This window comes from Gopherus evgoodei, chromosome 2 (assembly GCF_007399415.2).
Source record: "Gopherus evgoodei ecotype Sinaloan lineage chromosome 2, rGopEvg1_v1.p, whole genome shotgun sequence".
Lineage (NCBI taxonomy): Eukaryota > Metazoa > Chordata > Testudines > Testudinidae > Gopherus > Gopherus evgoodei.
The window spans coordinates 48,728,116-48,741,511 of NC_044323.1; the positions used below are offsets into that span (position 1 = coordinate 48,728,116).

At 42.1% G+C, this 13,396-nt stretch overlaps 1 protein-coding gene across 5 annotated transcripts in view; it reads right to left on the reverse strand.

Moving 5' to 3' along the window:
- Nucleotides 1–13,396, reverse strand: part of SLC25A13 (solute carrier family 25 member 13) — a 137,293-nt gene that overhangs the window by 90,078 nt on the left and 33,819 nt on the right. For 2 of the 5 annotated variants that reach the window (XM_030550623.1, XM_030550624.1), the window contains exons 2-3: nucleotides 10,124–10,177; nucleotides 2,880–3,022 (exon numbers count right to left, since the gene is read on the reverse strand). In XM_030550623.1, the coding sequence (XP_030406483.1) occupies nucleotides 2,880–2,989 (110 nt within the window). In that variant the 5' untranslated portion in view covers nucleotides 2,990–3,022; nucleotides 10,124–10,177. Of the gene's footprint in view, nucleotides 1–2,879; nucleotides 3,023–10,123; nucleotides 10,178–13,396 lie in introns of those variants that run through there. The other 3 variants (XM_030550621.1, XM_030550622.1, XM_030550620.1) reach the window with 3 other exon arrangements.

Here is a 13,396-nt window from a genome sequence, read left to right on the forward strand (position 1 = left end):
AGAGGAGGAGGGATCAGTTGGAAGAACTCTTTCACAGGATCCCCTTGCATAGACACATTGTTCTGATGTAAGGACATGACTTTCTCCCCATGAAAAAGGGAGGATCCACAATAGGCCATGGCTGTCGTCGTGGAAAGCTTGGATCTTTGTCGCACCAGCGGTACCCTTTGTGGTAACCCTCAACTCCTTTATTCCTGGGCTGTGCAGCTCCATAACAAGAAGTCTGTCCATAGTTGAACTAAGGAGATCCATGAAAAAGACAATACAGTCTTAGGCTGCACTCTCTTTTCCAACTAAATTCTGGGGGAAGCAGGGGACAACATGCATCCCCCAGAATCCTGTCCATTTCTTCTGTCCAGTCCACCCAGTCTCCATTCCTACACCAGTTCCAAGATGCAGAGCACAAGCCACAGGATCCAGAGTTGAAGGGACAGCACCAAAGTTACCTGAGCCTTCCCATCTGCACAAAAAAAGGAGGGGAAAAAAATGTGTGAAGCTCTGTGCACAGATCTCAGGGTTGCAGGTGGAGGGGCACGCTAAGAACCTCCCCAACTCTGGGGTAAAAAGTCCTTAGCAACCAAGATGTTTCTGCTACTGAGTCAGGAGCTGCTTCACGGTCCTGCTTGTCTATCTGTCTTAGCATCCACCATGGCAGTACTGAAGCTTCTCTCGGTAAGAGTGACTGCACTTGGTCATCCTGAGGGCCAGATGCGCCTTAAGACTGGAGTGAGACCTGGAGGCAATGGAATGGCTGCCACCATATTTCTAGAACACATTTATGCAAGTACGCACCACCTCTGCACTTGCATATTTCACAGCAATTAAAAAATACACCAAAATGAATTCACAATTCCTCCTGCAAGGTACATTCCCTGTAGATGGCCTGTGTTATACAGGAGGTCAGAGTAAATGCTTGATGGTCCATTCTGGTCTTGGAATCTATGAACATTCATCAGCCATCCAAATGCCTGAGCAAGCAGGAGCAGCCTGGCATTCTTCCCTCAAGCTTGCAAATCTGGGCTTTGAAAGAATGCCAGGATGGACTGAATTTCAGAAGAGAAGACCACCTGTTGCCAGTCCTAGAGAACTTCACTACAAGAACCAAAAGCAAGAGTGAGCCAAGTAAAACATGACTGCTTCAGGTTGGAGATCACAGGGAATTTTAATCATCATCAGAATGATGCATGAATGCCTGGGTACATGTGGCAGAACAATCCTGTAACAGGGAGCTACAAGGAGGTATCAAATTCTTTTCATTTTCTGAGCCTCCTCCATTCTTTCAAAGAGTGGTACGACAACTAAGACTAGAAAATTCAAGAGATTCTCCAAAGATACGCAAAGGGCATGAAAATCTTCAGTGACTGGCTGTTGCTAACAGATGCAGAGAGAAGCTCCATCCACTCTAGATTAGTAGCCACTGAAACACGAGCACAAATACCCACACTAAAATTAATGCAAAACTCCAGTAGCGAAAGGGCAATATAACACTGGATTGTTAAATCCCAATTTGTTGATGATTTAACAGAGGCTATAGCTGTAATTTTGCTATCTGTGACACCAGCCTCCACTAAGGTAGGATAATGGTTACGTATTATACTCACAATCTTCTTGTTACAAAATTGCTCTGAAGCTCCACAATGTAGAAAAAGCAGCGTTAAAACACCAAACGAAGAGTGGTGGAAGCCTGGAAAGGGTTTATCATTTCCAGTTATAATCCATTTAAAGCCATCCTCACCACATTATAGTTATGTAACCTTTTAAAGAATTCCCTTCCCAGAGATAGCAATCATCACGTTAACTTGTCTGCAAGGTCCATAGTGCCTAACCACAGGAGGTTTGCGAGGGTAAATCGGGCGGGAGAAAGGGCACAAAAATGAACATGAAAGCACTTGGTTGTATGTGCTCTTGCTGTAAAGAGTATGCATTTTCTATTCATGCTTCATTTTTGTATTTTACTCCCTGCTACATACATTATTCTTCATTTTTTTAAACCCACAACTATGGACTTAAGGACTTTAAGTTCTTTTAACGACACTGTAAGGCAGAGTTTGAAAAATCTATTCACCTGGGGTGAGGCAGCAACCTGCCTGGGCAAGTATCAACAGCAGAAGCTATGATTGCATTACAAAACAAAAAAGGGGGGAGGGCTAACCTTGATTGTTGGCAAATTCAACCTTCTAAATGTGAATCATGTGTAAGCTGCATAAATGCTGTCTTCCCAAGTCTGCCAACAGGCTGCTCCAAACCCTTGATTGCTGCTCAAGAGATCTGCTCAGCAGCAGCAAAAACAGATCAGAGCTTTGTAAGTTTTCACTAGTATTATTCAGAACCATGTAGAGAAACAGCAAAGGTGTCTCTTGCCTTGGTCAGACCACCTCTCTCTCGCTCCCCCCCCCACTCCCCTCCTCCTCTACCCCCCCCCCTTTATTTTATTTGGTCACCATAATAAAGGGGAAAAGGAAAAGAAAAGAGGAGTGACAAAAGCAAGAGAGGTTTATTAAATTTTATGAAATAATTTAGTAAATATAAAGGTGATTAGCAATATGAAAATTGAGTACAGTACATAGTATAGCACAACTGTTTCATTCTTTTAACTGCAGAGATTCAGATAGTGTTTTTCACTCCAGCTGTAGACTTGTTGCTTGGGCTGATACATTCTAGGTAAATTTTTGAAAGTGCTCTCAGCTTGTTACACTGTGGTGGATATTGAAGGCTTGCTTGTCTCTATGAATTGGGAGTTTTAGGTCAGATACATGAGCAGTTTCTCGAAGTGCTATACAATACAGATGAATGAGTAGTGGTGAGATAAGATTCTCTTAAAAGAAGAGTTTATATACTTTCTAAACTCATTAAATTAGAATGAAAAACAGAAGACATACCCATCCTTGGTCTGATCCACCACACCTCCCAGGAGCTGCACAGTGTTTGGATTGGGCACCCCAGGTCCTATTATTCCCAGGTATCGTGTGATAAAGTCATTAGGAGACATAAAAAATTCTCCATTTTTTTCAACACTTGCATACTGTAAAACAAAAAAAAGAATACTTGTCTCAGATGAATTCTTCTCTAAACAATTGATATTTTTGGCATTTCAGCAGCTTCCATTGGCTCAAGTCAAGATTGGGGCCACTGTGTTGCACAAGTTTCAGTGGTAGCCGTGTTAGTCTGTATCAGCAAAAAAAAACAATGAGTCCCTGTGGCATATTAGAGACTAACAAATTTATCTGGGCATATGATGAAGTGGGTTCTAGCTCACGACAGTTTATGCCTAAATAAATTTGTTAGTCTCTAAGATGTCACAAGGATGCCTCCTTATTGTATGTTCACATATACATACTAACAAACAATTCCTGCCTCAGAAGAGTTTACAATCTACATTAAAACAAGATGCAACAAGTGAGTGTAACAAACAACTGAAGGGGTAGGGAAGATAGAAGAGAGTAACAGACACAGGAATACATTAGTCAAAAGCACAATAAGCAGGTTTCAACTTAAAATATAAAAAAACCCAGCAATACTAACAATATCAGCAATTCTTATGCATTTAGCTTAGAAATAGTATATAATTCTGCAATAAGGTCTTGATTCAGGAAGACACTTGTGAAGCATGTTTAAATTGACTTCCATTGGACTTAAGTATGTGCTTTAATGATCTTCCTAAATAAGGATGATATCCTGAATAAAGGCTTAAGTGTTTTGCCTAACAGGGAGATAGTATATGGTATTCTAGGCCCAAGGAGATGCAAATGGCTCTTCTTTATTTTTTATTTTATTCCTTAATTTGCAAAAGCTACAAAGTACATTAAGAGTGTACCATAGGTACAAAACAAGGTTTAAAAAGATGCAAATGATTGGTATGTACGAGAAAAAAAACAACAAAGTGACCTTGTACAGTGTCCAAGGGTATGCATAAATCTTAGATCATTATTTCATTTCTACCTTCCCAGGCACAGAAATATGCATTAGTTACTAATATCTCACCATTTTGGCATATAAACTTTGGACTACTGAGTGTACTAAAACAATTCTGTCCCCAAAGAGCATTTGCAGACAAATGGAAAGAAAGGCAGTAAAATCAGTAATACTCAGGCAAAGCCTGCACCTATGGTGCTTCCCTTGCAGCCATCTTCCACAAATAAATCCTCCTCAGTGTGTAACAGAACATGACAAGAAGTCTTTAGCCTGATCCTTGTCATAAAAGCATATCCGTAAGTAGTTTGAGTTTATCAGGAAACAAACTCAAAAAGTCAGATACTGTACTGTGAATATTCTTCCTTTTTCAGTGAGTCATTTTACTAGCATAACAAACAGTGTTTATTCTCTTATTTAAGATTTTGCCTTTTGTTTTTAAAATCTCATTCATGGTTTATTCATGTAAAAGTTGTAAGTCTTAATGAAATAATGACTGTTCTGGAGAAAACTGAATCAACAGCAGGAATACTTAAATAGGATTTATGCAGAAAGATTGGAAATATAAATAAGAGGATCAAAATCAGTAAGGGCCTGATTTTTCCACAGCTATTTATGTGGCGTTATATCTTAGGCTTTGCCTACAGAGAGAAATTGACCAGCATGGCTATTTCAGTATAACTTATCTATTTTAGTATAACACCCCTGTGAGGACACTATTCTGGAATAAATTATTTTGTTCCAGAATAATGAACAGCCCCACCCCTCCACCCACACACACACACCCACCCACACACCCACCCACCCACCCACACACCCACCCACCCACCCACACACACCCACACCCACACCCACACACTGCCTGTGATGAATGGAAAAGAACAAGAAAAGCAATAATAAACATACCCTAATTGTACTGGCCTACCTCCTCCCACCCCTCCACAAAAAAGTCACCTGGCATTACTGTATTTATCATCTTCCTGTGTAAGTTTGACAACAGTATACTTCCTTTCCCTGTGCAATGCTGAACTAAACCCAGAGTCTCCAAAAGAAAAAAATATATATAAAAAGAAATCATACGAAAAACAGACTAATTTACTTACATCAGCACACATATACTGGTTAGCATTGTGGGATTTATATTTCAATAGATACTTATTTTTAAAGCAAGCTCACTAGCAGAGATGCTGGAAGGAATTTCCAATTGTATAAGAACTAGCGGATGCATTGATTTCAGTGTAATCACTTGCGAGAAAACAATCCTTAAGAATCCCAGACTCAAAAACTTTTAACACAACTGTTATTGAGAAACAAATCAGCCAGCCAGTCTATGCTTCTATATTTCATTTTTTCTTCCAGGCTGACCCCCCTGCTAGGACACTCAATAACAGAAAACAGTACAGGGTTTCAGTGTCCCCCCGTTTCTTGTCACTGTGATTTACTCACATATTTGAAATCCTATCACGTATTCTGCACTACATATAGAAAACGACCTTGAAAAATGTCAACTTGCTCATTTTGACTAAAGTCTAATCTCTTAGGGGTTATGGTAGAACAGCTACAAAAAGTAGAGTTACTCTTGGAAATCATCATAACAAAAGAAAAAAACATCAATTCTATTGGTTTTGGAACAGAGGCACGAAAAAAATATGGTCCTTCACAATCATCTCTTTTCTCCACTTTGGCAATTATACCCACAGAGAATTCGATCTAATACAATAGTACTTAATAGCTTTTCGGTTACTTACTTCCATACATTTCAGATTGTAAAGTATTAACCAGTTCAGCCACATTTTTAGGACAGAGTTACAAACATTTTACTGGAACTTTTTAAAATTAAAAATGGCAAAATGGATTATCAGCAACTAAGGATTTAGGCTGGGTTATATGAAACATTTAATCACATAGCTATATTTATTTCTACATTGTATGTAATATTATAGTATGTTATTTTGGCAAAGTTTTTTTAACTCAAGTGTAATATGGGAAAATTGCTGTTAAATTATATTCATAAATATAGATCCATCAATCTTGAGAGACAGCTGGATTGGTCCCACAAATTACATTCACATGAGGTACTTTAATTAAACATTTGTGGCCATAATTTGTCCTTAATACAGTATAACAGTGTGATGTACCCACTCTCTCCCATCTCAGTGACTGGTGTAGCGCTTTCTGCATTATTGTGAGCAAAATATTCACATCATTTTTCACTCATGAGACCACTGAACTATCTAATTTACTTTCCAGTCTAATGGAGGAGTAGAAAGGTGGGAGGTGGTGAGATAATTTGCATACTGTGCATGCTTCTCTGTGGCCTCTCAGATTCGTGGCCTCGAACAGCTGAAGGCAACCAACATGATGAAGTTACTCTTCAGAGGCAGAGTTAGGAATAATGCTTGTGAACATGCAACAGAAGAATTTCACATTGTTCTGAGAAAACCTGAGCCTAATATTTTCCAGAAGGGAGAGTCTTCTCTCTGTGGACCACATTTCTTCTCTCCACTCTTTACTCCACTCTTTACTCCTGCGCAATGCAGAATTTTGCAGAAATTAACATTGTGTGTGCAGAATTTCCTTTCCCCCACAGAAACGGGCTGCAGTGCTGCTAGCTGCCACTAGGGGCAAAGCCCAATTTGCACATAGAAGACACTGCTGAGGGGAGAGGGAGGGAGCTAGAGAGTTCCTGGCAGCTGCAGTTCTCATCATGCCCTGAGGGAAGGAGAGAGTGATGCACAGGAAACTCCATGCAAGTCTGGGACCAAGCATCAGGCAGTTTCTCCCTCTGAATCTCTGGGGGATAGGAAAGGAGTGCAGGCATCTGGGCGGTGGAGGGGGGACAGCTGGGCTCTGGGGTGGGGGGGGAGGGGAGATTGTGGGTGTCTGGCCCCTGGGCTGGGCTCTGGGAGTGGAAAGGCAGAGAAACAGGACCTGGATTGTCATAGAAGTTTCTTTAACTCTCTACTCCTGGGGGAATGTTTGTGTGTGTCTGTATTGTTACAGACATACTTGCTGACAGGTATTTTGAAATAAATTACCAAAATAATTGAAACTATTATGATTATGTAGTGTTATTGTGACAAATAAAATTTACGGAATTTTAAAATATTGTGCGCAGAATATTTAATTTTTTGGCACAGAATGCCCACAGGAGTAACTCTTGCAATAAAAGTCATTGGAATCCTTCTGGCCTGGCTCCTCTGTTTGTTCTTGCTCCTCCAAGGAGCACAAGAACACCTCCCATAAGGCCAGTTGTCCTGACAGATACCAGTTCTGAGACAGTATTTTATGGCTCAATTTTCGTAACTGAATGTCTAGCTTCAGGTGCATAAGTACACAGATGGGCAACTGTATCCCCTCATTCTCCCCCCAGTTATAATTCACAAGAGTCTACAATGAGCTCATGAAGGTCATGGGGTTGGGTAAAATTTAGTATGGTATTAGATCTTTGTCTTTTAACACCTTTGCAAAAGAAGGTAAGATTCAAGAAATTACCCCATCATACCATCTCCACCACTCTGACCATCTAAACTGATCGGAAGGGAAACTTTCCTACACATCCATATCCTCCCTGCTCATTACACAGTCTTACTTTTCTCCATAGGGAAGCACTATCTATATACTGCTATATCCACTGTACTATTAAGCCCTTAGGGCATTTTTTGTTAAAAAAACAAAAAAAAAACAAAAAAAAAAACAACTTACTGTGGTGATCACAGCCTAAGACCATAATCCAGCAAAACACTTCAGCACAGACTTAACTTTAAGCATATGCGAAGTCAGAGTGAAATCAATGAGACTGGTCTCGTGCTCAGATGCTTTCCTGATCAGGGACTAAAGGAAAAAGGTAGCAGTGTATTTCACAGACTCCTTTTTCAGAGCCCCTTTTTACTAGGAAGCAATCAGAGGTGTTGCATAAAGTCTGCTGCAACACAGTTTAGTGATCAGTTTTCCAAGCTTTGCATATATTTGTTCTTTTACAACAATCTTGTTATGTTCCAATAGTCACTTTGGATCAGCTGCTAGAACTTCTCATAATTAACTATTTCGTTCTCTACCTTTAAGTTAGGCTTAGATAGAGCCACATTTTAAAAGACAGGCCTGTATCTCCAGCAGTTCAAACTCCAGGTCAGGTTCCAGAGGCAGCTTCTTTTACTGGCCCAGGGAAGCTTGTCCCCCACTCTGGGCCAGGGTGGGTGGGTAAAAACCATGCCTCCCAGACCCCCGCTGGGGAAAGAGGAGAAGGTGGAAACAACACCCATGGCTTACAGGAAAGCAGCACAGACCCCTGTGCTGCTCCTGCTCCGCCAGCCAGAGGGGGCTCACAGCTTTGCTTGTGAGTCTGAGCATCTTCACTTCCTAGCTGTAAGTGGGTGCCCCGCGTGTGGGGATATGGGTGGGGACAGGCAGCCCAGATGCACCTACCTTTAAGATGCAATACAGGCACAGTACAGTACTTGCTTTCTTTTCCCCCATCTCTGATGCTGCCTGATAGTTACTTCCAGTTTCACATGGTGTACCTTTAACAGGTCAGTCTGTAACTCTGGTGTTCGTATCTTTGAGGTTCTACTACATTTGCACACTTTTAAGCACCATCACCTATATACATAAAAGTGATGATGCTTCAGAACTATAGGCACATGAAAGCAGATGCACAATGAAGCCTCCTTGCAAATTTGATCCTTAATAAGACTTCTGCAAATAAAGTCCTAAGCCTGAGATGGTGGGTATGGAGATATACCAGAATGAAATGCTGTTCGTTTTGGGATTATAAACTAGGAAACGTCCATTTTCAGTTAAATCTCACTGCGTAAGGGTGAGGAAAAAAGGGATTTTTCTAAGATTCCAAGTGCCATTTCTGAAATTTTGGAGGGGAAGAAGATAATGCCTTATGGCCTCCACTGCTCCTGCAAATATTTCCATGGCAGCCCAGCAGGGGAAGAAGAAATAACATGAAACTGACAAGTATTGCAATCACTACATATGCTGATCCTGCCTGCACCTCTGTCATAGTATCTTTCCCAACTCTGGACCTTAGCGTCCAGGATATGGGTACTAGCCTAAAGTCCTCTAAGCTTAATTACCAGCTTATATTCTGTAGCGCTGCCACCAATCAGGAATTCCAGGGGCTGATACCCTCTGGTCCCCCCAAAATCTTCCCTGGGGACCCCCAAGACCCAGGTTCCTTGAGTCTCACAACAAAGGGGAATGAACCATTTCCCTTCCCCCTCCTTTCTTCCCCGGAAAGAGATACAGAGATAAACGCAGAGAGCAGGTTTTTCTTCCCTCCTCCCTTTCCTTTCTCCCACCAATTCCCTGGTGAGTGCAGACTCCCTTCCCTGGAGTCTTACAAAAGATAACCAAAAAAATCAACTGGATTCTAAAAAAAGAGGAAAACTTTAATAAAGAAGGAAAAACATAAAAATTGTCTCTGTAATCAAGATGGTAAATATAGAGGGTTTTTATAGCTATTAGACAATAGAAAGAAGCTTTCTCCAGCAGAAACACAATTTAAGCTACTTCCAGCAAGTACACATCTGCAAATAAAGAAAAACAAGTTAAAAGACTATAACTGCCTTTTTACTTACTCATTATTCTGAATAGATAAGAGACTGTAGCAGGGAGACTGGCAGAAACCTGGTTGCACCTCTAGTCCCGTCCAGGACCCAGAGAGAACAACCCACAAACCCAAAACCCACAAAACAAAGGCTTCCCTCCACCTAGATTTGAAAGTATCTTGTCTCCTGATTGTCCTCTGGTCAGGTGTTTGGGTCCCTGTTTGTTAACCCTTTACAGGTAAAAGAGACACTAACCCTTAACTATCTGTTTATGACAACCTCTAGGGAAGCAGATGCACAAGTGCAACGGAATGGAGGGTAGAAGACAGGTTACCCAGTGGTCTAACGGCTACACGTCTTCAACATTATTACCATGTGTAGGAACAGTACTGAAACTCCCTCCTCTTTTTCTGAACACTCTCTTTCCAAGATACTACTAATATTTTCCTAAGCCAATACAATAATCACTCAAGAATGTATCTGACTTCTTGGTGAGCATTGTTCAATTTTGATAGTTGTATTTAAGTCTAACATGGTAATAATACGGTGAATGATTAATGGTTGAAAAAGCTATCAAGAGTTGAATGCTACAATAAAGGAGCAAAAGATATGAAAATTTTAGTCTGAAAGGGTAAAAATATTTACTCTATACATACCTTCAAAAATATTGTTTTCAACTCAGCTGGATCAGCTCTCTTGGTTAGAGCCACCTACAAGTAAATATATTTATATTAATATGCATATTTTATACAAACGATGTAAAAATGTCATTTAAAAGGAAAAATTCAAACAATAGAATTAATGATGATAATAAATGTTTGTCTTAGGTAAATCAGCGACTGATTTAGTTGGTCATGTTTACTCACTTAACGTTTACACTAAGTTATTCAACATTTTTGCTGTAAATGTTTCTTTTATGCATTCTTCAATTCTTAAACCTGCAGGATGCATATCTGCCAAAGAACCAACTCCCTCCAAAGGGCTAAACTGCTGTACCTAAGCATTTATACCATCCATGCTCATCACATAGCTTTGCACTTACCGCACCTATCATCTCAGGATCCCAAAGTGCTTTATAAGACATATATTATCCCCACTTTACACTGATGAATTAAAAAACTTATTCAAGGAAACACAGCAAGTAATGGAAAGCCCAGGATTTGAACTCACATCTTCTGTCTTAATCTTCTACTATAATCTTGCTGGAATTTCTACCTCCTAGTCCCATTATTTGAAAAGATATGGTTTTGTAGCATAGACTTTGTGACACCACACCAAATCTTGTGCTTAAGATTTCACTGCAGAAAAGGCAGCTAGCTTACGAAAAAGAAAGCTCGAATTCCCATGAACTGTCATCTGTAGCAGCAAAATAAATTACTTGCAAAGCTTTTTAAAAGTTTATGAACACTCAGTATGGAAATAGAAATTTGAGACAATCCCCATTCTCCTTTTGTAGCTAGCTGGTGGCATCTGTTGTCTTTCCATCTCTCTCTCTCACTCTTTCTTTGGAGGTGAATGAATGTAGCCCCTCAATGTGTGCATTCCAGATTTTTTGCTGCCCCTCCACAAATTTTTAACCAAAATAAGTACCATCATAATAAGCATAATCTGAGGGTCAAATCAGCACATAACCTTCATCTATAACCTGTAAAGGCTACTCAAAGCACTCAGTTAACTTGGGTTTTCAGAAGGTTTTTGGATTAGGTCTGTCAAACTATTAAAAATAATTAATTGCGAGAATAGTCACGATTAATCGCAGTTTTAATTGCACTGTTAAACAATAACAGAATACCATTTATTTAAATATTTTTGGATGTTGGAAGGGGGAGTGTATGTGTGAGAGACAGAGTGTGAGTTGTAGAGGGCGTGCTGACACACTCCCTCTTTAAGCAGAGCACTCACCAGCCTGAACGCTTGCTGAGAAATCAGCAGCCGCGGGCAGCTCCCACTCTGATCCAGAGGCAGCAGCACAGACAGACTCCCTGTCCCCAACCCCAGCTCCGCAGAGACCAGATATAGGGGCAGACGGATTGGGACACACCATCACCCTCCCTCCCCCTGCTCTGCACAGCAAACAGAAGGCTTCCAGTCCTGAGCCACTTGGTCAGGGGTGGCTCGAAGACAAGGAGAATGCGCATAGGAGCAGCGGTGGCTGCAGAGGGCAGCAGAGCACCAGGGGTGTCCCCACTCCGGAGCACAGCGCTCTGGTCGATGGCCCAGCCCACCCATCCCTAAGGCTGGCCCTGCTCCTGAGCCAGCAGCAGACAGCCCGCATTCCCTGACCCCAGCTCAGTGGCAACCGGGTACAGAGATGGGGGATGGGGACACCCTGACATTAACCTCCCCCACACACATACACACACCTGCCCTCACTGCACCACAGTCCGAAGCAGCTTGGCTGGGGTGGCTGCATGGGGGCGGGGAACAGAAGGCAGGAGCAGCAGTGGTGTAGGACAGCAGGATGAGGGGCACGCTGCCCCAGAGGCACACAACAGTGCCCACTTGAGCACGATACTCTGGCTTGTGATTATCGCTCGTTAAAAAATAACACGTTAACACATGCGATTAACTCAAAATAAATTAACTGCAATTAACTGACAGCCCTATTTTGGATAGATCCATCCATTATGGGTCACAGGAAAACACAAGTGGGGGATATCAAGTGAACTCCTGTCAAGTTAAAAACTGGTTATCTATTTGGAAACATCATAAGTTATTGCTCTTCAGCATAAACCTAAATAGAAATATAGGCAATGTTTAACTGAACAGACCAGGTCTCCAGCTTGTCTGATATCTTCATCCTGCGCGTGGGTTCTATTAGTGTACTGAAGAGGAATGGGCCAGGGCGGGGCAGGAACCCTATGCTAGATGGTGAAAAAAGTGAAAACTTACCAAAAACTTATCAAAAACCGATTTTTTTGGTAAAAACTTTGTGTATTTTTTCAAAATGTAGAGCAACTCTAGTGATTATTTTACATCCTTTGGCAAATTAACCAACAGGATAAAAACAACAAGTGCTACCTACTCTAACCATAGACCCTATTTTTATTATGGAACCTAAACAAAGACTCCACAGTTGGGGCTTACATTTGTCTTTACACTGACACAGAGATCTACCAGCATGGAGGCCCTTGCAGAATCAATATCTACAATTTTAACTATTTAATTACACAGTAGAACCTCAGAGTTACAGATACCTCAGGAATGGAGGCTATCCGTAATTCTGAAATGGTGCGTAATTCTGAACAAGACGTTAGGGACGTCAGTGAAGGAGTTGAGGCTGCAGCTGCTGATGGGGGTCAGAGCTCAGGACAGGGGGTGGTCGGGGCTTCTGACCCTAAGGGCTACCAGGGCTCCCGGCTGGGAGGGCTCAGGGTGTCTGCCCCTTCGGAACACTAGGGCTCAAGGCTTTAGACCTGGGAGGAGTGCTGGGCCTTGGGGCTTCAGCCCCATGGCTCCATTCCCGGTTTCAAGGGGGAAGAGATGCCATAGCTCGGGGCTTAGCTGTGGGGGGAGCACCAGCACTAAAACTGGCATGCCTCTTATAGCTAAAGCCCCGATCCCCAGCATGCAACCCTGCCCCTCGCTGAGGTCGGGAACAGAGCTGCACCGCTGATGCTCCGATCTCCGGTACTGACCTCGCCCCCTACTGAAATCAGGAGTGGAACCAAAGCCCTGAGCCCCTAAACCACCCATGGGGCTGAAGCCAGGAACAGAGATGTGGGGCTAAAGCCCCAAGCCCCAGCACTGCCCCCAGCCTAAAGCCCTGAGCCCCAGTGCTCCTGAGAGTCAGAAGCCCTGAGCCCCGCCTCTGCCCAGACACATGCACCCTGCAGCTGCAGCCCCAATCCACCAGTGGCTGAAGCCCCAATGCAGCACAGTATTTGCCCCCACACACACTTTTTTTTGTCTATGCTGCTGCCTGATTG